Genomic DNA, 7,320 nt, shown 5'->3' with positions numbered 1-7,320 from the left:
AATGTAGTTTTTATTTCCACTTTGCTTTTATGTTGGTGGTTGAATGTAGTTTTTATTTCCACTTTGCTTTTATGTTGGTGGTTGAATGTAGTTTTTATTTCCACTTTGCTTTTATGTTGTGTTTAGTTTGTCAGGCCAAACAGAAAGCAAGCGCCAGCTGGCTGCGCTGCTGTACAAAAAACCATGCATTTTTTTATTAACAGAGTCTGAGAGTCCATTTTATTTTTGTTTTTGGTTGTTTTGTTTATTTTGTTTACCAGTTCCAGTGTTAAGTGTTTTTTTTAGAAAATAAAGTGTTTTTCTTTTTTTGGGCAGGATGTGCTTGCATTATTATATCATTACGTTTGGATCAAATTAAAACAGTCTTCAAACAATATTATCGTTTATCGCAATAATTTTTGAGGCTATTAATCGCTCAGCAAAATTTGTTATCGTGACAGGCCTATTTGTTTATTTTATAAAAAAAGAGAATTATCTAGAAATGCACCAATTAATCAAGAAGACAAAGAAGAGCCTGAAATTGAATAAATACAGCTTTTCTCACTCACAAATCCATCAAAACTAGAAATTCCGACCAGTTTTTGTCAATCAGCAACAACCAACAACATGTTCTGTGATGCACCGTTTTCTAGGTCAACAACAATCAGATGTTATTGACATATACTTCTTTACAAAAAACTGGGATAGCACAATTTCTGCATTTTCTTACTGTCAGCATTACTTCAACTGACAAGATCCACTGAGAGTACTGAAACAAGCATTTTAAAAAAAGCACTCATTCAAATAGTACACACATATTTTAACCTACTTTCTGACCTTCCATCTTTACCAAAACTTCTTTTGTAAAAACCTCACTTATTTTCACTCCTGGTAAACGTTTAAGTGGTTTTTGTTGGTTGAGATGGTGGGGAAAGGTGGGCTTTGCAGCATAATCTACTACTACCACTATTTAACAAGGTTGGACCATAAACAGAGAGTGATCTTTGACCATTGCTCTTTGCCGTCTCCTCTTACACTGGACACTGAAATGGCACCGTTGAATGAGTGTCTTTTGAACCGTCTCTCTGTTGATTTGCACCAGATTCCAGTTGAAACACCAAGTGACGACCCATTTCCAGTCACTTAGTAAAATCCTTCAGGTTATTACTCACAACGTCCCATTTTCAGAATTAATAAGATCAACGCCCGTCGAGCCATCGTGGGGTAAACAAGCCCAGAGAATCATGTGTTCTCCATCACACTCGACACTGGGTCCGAGGTGGCTTCTCCACAGAATTTATTATGTTTTCATGCCACCACCTCCTGGGGAGTTTGTTGCTGAAAAGCTCAATCTTCCCTTTTCCAGGCATGCTTCCCTAATAATGGGTTGTGAGGCAGCATCTACTAGTAGCTGTGAAACTTTGTGATCCCAAGATGCCTTTGCTGCAATTCTCTGAGAATGTTTAGAGATTTCTTACCTGCTTCCCCATCGTGCCCACTGTGCCTGGTGGCAAGAAAAACAGAGGTTTTCTTCCACCCTTGTGACCACAGGCTAAAAGAAATTGACCTCTGTGTCATTTTTATACCCCAGAAAAACAGAAAGTCATGAATTTCTGATTAGATGGTGCTGAAGCCTCTGATCCACTTTTAAAAAAATTAAGTATAAATCAAAAGAAATCATCGAAATGCGTACGTTATATAAGAAAACATTTAACTACAAAATAAAAAAAATATATATATTAAAAAATAATGGTTGGATTTTTCCCCCCGCCCCCACAGAGATTATGCTGCTGTAGAAAAACGTTTAATTTCTTTTCACACATCTTTACCAGGTGTGACAAAAACTGTAGCTAGCAGGTTAAATGTTAATTGTTTTACTCCTTCTGTTTTAAACAGACATATTTTTTAAAACAGAAGAAGTAAAAGTACACAAAGTCAGCAATCTATGTCTGCCAGAGGCTTAAATATTAGTACTCCTTAAGGTGCAACAACTAACAGAATAAGCAGCCATGAATCTTCTGAGGCTATTAAACCATCACCCAACAAATCACGCCTCTGTGTGCTGAGGGGGAAATGGGGGGCGCAGCCTCTTAAATTTCCTGCCATGCATAAAAGCAAAGCAGTTGGGAATCACAGAAGCAAAGGAAAGGTAATTATTTACTTTGAGCTTAGTCATTGTGGGCCTCGGACCGCCGACGAAATGAAGGTTTGGGGTCACCTCCTGACCCTCTGTAGGCAGCAGGTCATCACGGTTCTCCTGTTGTGGTGGCCCAAAGAGGCTGGGTGTTGGAACCTGGACTTCGGACAGAACGAGCCCACAGTCCTCGGCTGCTCGAAGGACCCCGGGTACTTCCTGAACGCGACCGTACCAGCGCAGGAGACGGGGGAGATGATGCAGAGTGCTCGGTGCGTGGGCTTGGAGCGAACACTATTAAAGAGGGGAAGAAAAGGGGAGATATCGATTTAGTGAATTGACTGCTGTGTCATGTCTATCGAAGCGAGAGGTGAAGTTCCACAAAAAAAGTCACTCATCACGTTTCTGTACAGACAAACACACTCCAGGGGCTGGCAGGAGAAGCAGGAAAACAGAGTTGGCAGCTGGTGGGGGGGAGGGGGGTAGTGGGGGTGAAGACACAAACTGGGCGAGACATGATAACAGAAGCTGCATTTGACTGCGTGCGACAGAAAGACGACACGCAGAACGGAGGACGAGTGAGAAGGAGTCACTGGGAGCCGTGCGCGGCGTGGACAGAGTCGTTAAAGGGAGACATGCTACGCTGAGTGTGAAACTGGAAACCAGTGGAGCGCAGCTGACTGCTAAAAGCCTCGATGTGAGGACTTCAGCTCCTTCCCACAGTGGACAGATAGTTGGAGACAGCTGACATGTGAAACAAAGGTTCGGACTCGGGGTTTCTGCTCGACAGGACGACGTCCACGATTAATAATTTACCCGTCCTGTTTCGAAGCTGTGTGTCAAAATAGCTTAATAGTTGAACAAATACATTAATTTAAACTCATTTTTTTGTATGTCAAAATAATTAATCAGAGGTTTAGCAGAAACCTAGACTGATTTTTTTTTTATTTATTTTTTTAACCTACATCTAAAACATTACACAGCGTAAACACTGAACATCAACCAAACAGTAAATTTTCACTGTGAAACAAAGTGGTGGAGTCATCATACTGTGGGAAATGTTTTTTTTTTTTTTTTTTCCCCATCACAGACAAGAAAGCCAGTCATATCCCTGGGGTGGAGGTTCTACTTCACTGTTCCAAATATACAGCTAGAGTTCAAAGGAAAGTTAAGATGAAAGTAAATTCCTGTGTTAGAGTGGTGCAGAATCTGAGGTATGACTTGGAAAACATTTATGCTAATAGTGACTCACTGAGGCTGAGCTGTTTTGCAAAGAATGGAAAAAAAATATTTTGTCTCTAGATGAGCAAGGATGGATGAGACACACCCAAAAGACATGCAGTTGTGATAAGAGGTCAGTGTAATTCTAAAATGGGCTGAATGCAAATGCAAGCAACACTTTTAAAACTTTTATTTACAGTAGATCTTTTTTTCCCCAAAAAAAAACACACGCACCCTTTTTCTTTCCACTTCTCAGCTGTGTGGCCCTGTGTTGCCATTTTATTTAAAAATCCAATAAAATATCTTGAAGTTTGTGTTTGACAAAGTGTGGAAAGTTTCACATGTTAGATTTTGCACTTCACAATCATAACATAATGAAAATCAGAGCTTATTAAATAACTTGAGGTTTTAATCAAAGCATTCTCAATTGCACACAATCTCCGGAAAACATTTAATTGCCAAACTGTTACTGATTAATTGCAATGTTAATAATGAGCACTAATTGTTAATTGCTGATTATTAAAAAAAAAAATTATAATTCCAAATGTTTTTGTTTTTTTTTCCACTTCATTTTTCTTCATCATAATTTGACCAGCATGCTTTGTGAGCTTTCAGATCTTAGTTACTAAATCTATCAATCAAATGTCCGCATCAAGTGCAGTGAAACCCTGACCGGCCAAAAATACAGGCATAAAAAAATGTCCATGCATGGCACAGAAAATATAATATGCTATCTAATATTGCATCCTACCCTTCATGATTGCAATATTGCATACAATAATATGATTTGATATATTGTGAAGCTCCACTACATAAAACTTGCCTGTGTGAACCTGGTCAAAATTTTGTGCATGCCACTCAGGTCTACGGTTAAAAATAATAAATAAATAAATAAACCTTAGTTTCTGTTACTTTAAATGCAAATTGTAAAAAGAGATCATTTTGAGTAATGAATATTCTGCATTTATGAGCTTCAGCTCTTGAAGTTCTGATTGAGTTTGAAGTTTTCAGGCCAGCATAAGACCCTGCCATGATGATCTGTCAGAGAGAGAAACACGCTCTCAGATGAAATGCATGTCAGCCTGCTGCATTTCAATAGAATCCCTCCCATATAGTGTTATCAGTTTCTGCCAGGTGGCCCAGGACCACCTGTGAGAGCCAAAATGTGCCAGGTCTGATGCAGCGAGTCTCCTTGATTTGACTTTCTGCCTGAATGCGTTTGAAAGGAGGCTGCTCACCATGACCGGAGTGTCGGAAGCCAGACGTCGGACATTATTTCACAAGTCATCATCATAAAGATGTCAGCGACACGGTGAATATGCATGCAACTGGAATTGTGTGGCACGGATGGTGGAAAAACGTGTGTGATGACACGAGTTCTGGATGGCAGCAATTAATGTCTTGTGGCACAATGTCGCAGACAATGGTGTGTGTGTGAATGGGCAAATGAGAAACAGATTGTAAAAGCACTTAAACTCCTATTAGTGTGGATTATTTGCCCACATAACAGGTGCTGTGCGAATACAAACTGTTATTAAACAAAGTGCGTCATTATATCAAAAGTACTTGGCTAATTGCAGTAAAAATAGCATGAAATTAACTTCTGGCATGTGTTTGTTGAAATAAAAAAAGTGCAATTATCCAAGATAAACAGCAGAAATAAGGCAATTATTAAGAACAAATCATTGCTCAAAGTGGTAATAAATCCTTCTTTATATCATCACGCCAGAAGGCCTTACCAGATAGTGATGAATGCAGGGCAGCAGCACGACATCAGTCAGAGTGAAGTAAAGTCCCTCAGCAAACACATGCTCCAGTTCAGGCAGATCCGTCGTCTTCACTTTCCTGATCTCAGAGTTCTCTCTAGTGGTCCCTGCCGGAACTGAATCCACTGCCAGTTTGGCCAGAGCCGCCCTGAGCTCGAGCCCTTCAAGTTCGGGTTTCCCCTCGCCTTCAGGCGCGCCGTTCTTTTGCCTTTGCCTCTGCTCTTGGAGCTTCTGTCTCCGGATTTTGTCGTCGTTGTGTACTTTGACGGGCTCGGCGAGTCGTCGCTCGAGGGTAACAATAGCAGGAGGCAGCAGCTGGGCCTGTCCCGTGGGCTTCTGGAGGTGTTCCTCGACTGCAGAGGGGATGCCCAGTTCGCACAGTCTGGTCCATTTGCTCACCTGATAGCGATGAAAGAGGAGATCAGATGATAAGAATTCTCCTTAAAATAATAATAATTTAAAAAAAAAAAACCTTGGGAATTAATAGGAGCTGTCTAAGCTTAAGATTTGTTTTAAAATATGCACTTCTCACAAAATCTTAAGGACATTTTGCTTTCAGGTGAAATTTAAGGATGATCTAAAATGTTCACGCTAATGTGTTTCATCATGAAAGTAGGGCCTTTAAGTAAATGGAGCAAAAGCCAGCAGCAGTGCTGGTTATGCTACAACAACAAAAAAATCTCTGTAACATGTCATGTGCCCTTCAACATCAATTACACCTTGACAACGCCTCGCACTGTTCACAAGTGGACTTATTGTATGCTGAGGAATGGCGTCCCACTCTTCTTGAAGGGTGCCCCTCAGGTCATTGAGATTCTGAGGTGCAGAACTGTGACTCAGCTGATCCAAGAGGTTGTCTATGAAATTCAGGTCTGGAGAGAGTTCAGGTTACTTTATTCAAGGTACTTCAATCAGCAATTCCCTAATGATGTGACCTCAACGAGCTGGAGTGTCTTGTTGTCCACCAAGATGGACACTAGTTTTGTTTTGTTCATGCAGGGGTAAAATAACTGGATTGGTGACATTTTTCAGGTAGTATGGGTACTGTACAATTCACAATAGTGTAGGACAGATCTTTATTGACTAAATACATCTGCCCACACTGTATCACCACCAGCACTAAGAGATGATGGTGTGATGGCTCAAGAACAGCGTTCAGAAACAAACCAGTCAGCAGTTTCTGCACGATCCTGCTAATCTAATCAACCATTCATTTGATTCAGGTGTTTTGGACCGGGGAAGCATAAATGGGTGTTTCACCTGCACAATCCTTTTGAGTTCCATTTTGAATAAAACCACAGTCACTGACATAGATGTGATCCGTGTCAAGCACTTTATCCGGGTGAAATTGTGATGCGTTTCCAACTAACCTCTGCACAAGCTTTCAGACATGTTTTTTTAAACCCCAGCAGCTCCTGCACATCCTTCCTGGAGGGGTCAGCCTCGATGGTTCTGATGATGATGTGCCTAAGGACCACCGCCAGCCCAGCCCGGCAGAGCCGCCCGCTCTCATCCACGGCAGCCGGGAGACGGCAACCCTTCACCAGCCGCGGGAGACCCTCCGGGGAGAGGAAGTCGTCGCACACACTCAGAGACTCTGGGAGGTGAAACCTCTGGGATTCAGGGAAACGTTTGTTGTTGCTGTCTCTGCGAACCAGGAAGACTTTGAAAGACTTGGACTCGCAGTAAGACAGGAGGAACAGGACGATGGAGGTGTGCAGGGGCAGACGCGGCTCCTCGTTATGGGAACAGACTTCTAAATAGAGGCAGGGATGCAGTTGCTCTGCTTCAGAGTGTTTCATTTTAAATGGAGTCAATGCTGTGGAGTAGAACGAAAGATATTTGTTTTGCTTACAGATCACAACACTTATGCGCCAAAATCCTAACTTCAACCCGTTACATCAAAAATAAAAAATAAATAAAAAATACTCACAAACACTAGTTACACATGGATCCTTAACGTTCACAACAGAGCTTCTTCTTCTTCTGCATAAGGCTAACATGACGCCACAGTGCCCTCTGCTGTGAATAGTGGCAACAACAATAAACTCTCTTTACCTAAACTTCCCATAGAAAATCTATGGAGTATTTTCTAGCAGAAGATTCTTTTTCAAAAGAATGTTCATTTTTCCTGAAAAATTTAATTTCGGATTTTCATCAGCTAACTTAAAAGTGAACGACCTAAATATAAAACAGATATGTGTGCACTATCACTTTTAC

The 7,320-nt window shown here is 41.1% G+C and overlaps 1 protein-coding gene across 1 annotated transcript in view; it reads right to left on the bottom strand.

Moving 5' to 3' along the window:
- The window catches only part of gstcd (glutathione S-transferase, C-terminal domain containing), a 56,967-nt gene extending 49,654 nt beyond the window's left edge, over positions 1-7,313 (bottom strand). The window contains exons 1-4 of the mRNA XM_015055753.1: positions 7,034-7,313; positions 6,471-6,919; positions 5,074-5,499; positions 2,141-2,407 (exon numbers count right to left, since the gene is read on the bottom strand). Of these exons, the coding sequence (XP_014911239.1) occupies positions 2,141-2,407; positions 5,074-5,499; positions 6,471-6,919; positions 7,034-7,103 (1,212 nt within the window). The 5' untranslated portion in view covers positions 7,104-7,313. The remainder of the gene's footprint in view (positions 1-2,140; positions 2,408-5,073; positions 5,500-6,470; positions 6,920-7,033) is intronic.
- Between the last annotated feature and the right edge of the window lie 7 nt (positions 7,314-7,320).

This window comes from Poecilia latipinna, unplaced genomic scaffold, assembly GCF_001443285.1.
Source record: "Poecilia latipinna isolate Pla-1442-1.1 unplaced genomic scaffold, P_latipinna-1.0 Scaffold1334, whole genome shotgun sequence".
In the NCBI taxonomy this organism is placed as follows: Eukaryota; Metazoa; Chordata; class Actinopteri; order Cyprinodontiformes; family Poeciliidae; genus Poecilia; species Poecilia latipinna.
Note: the sequence above shows the minus strand (reverse complement) of the source record. Positions and strands in the feature narration are given on the sequence as shown.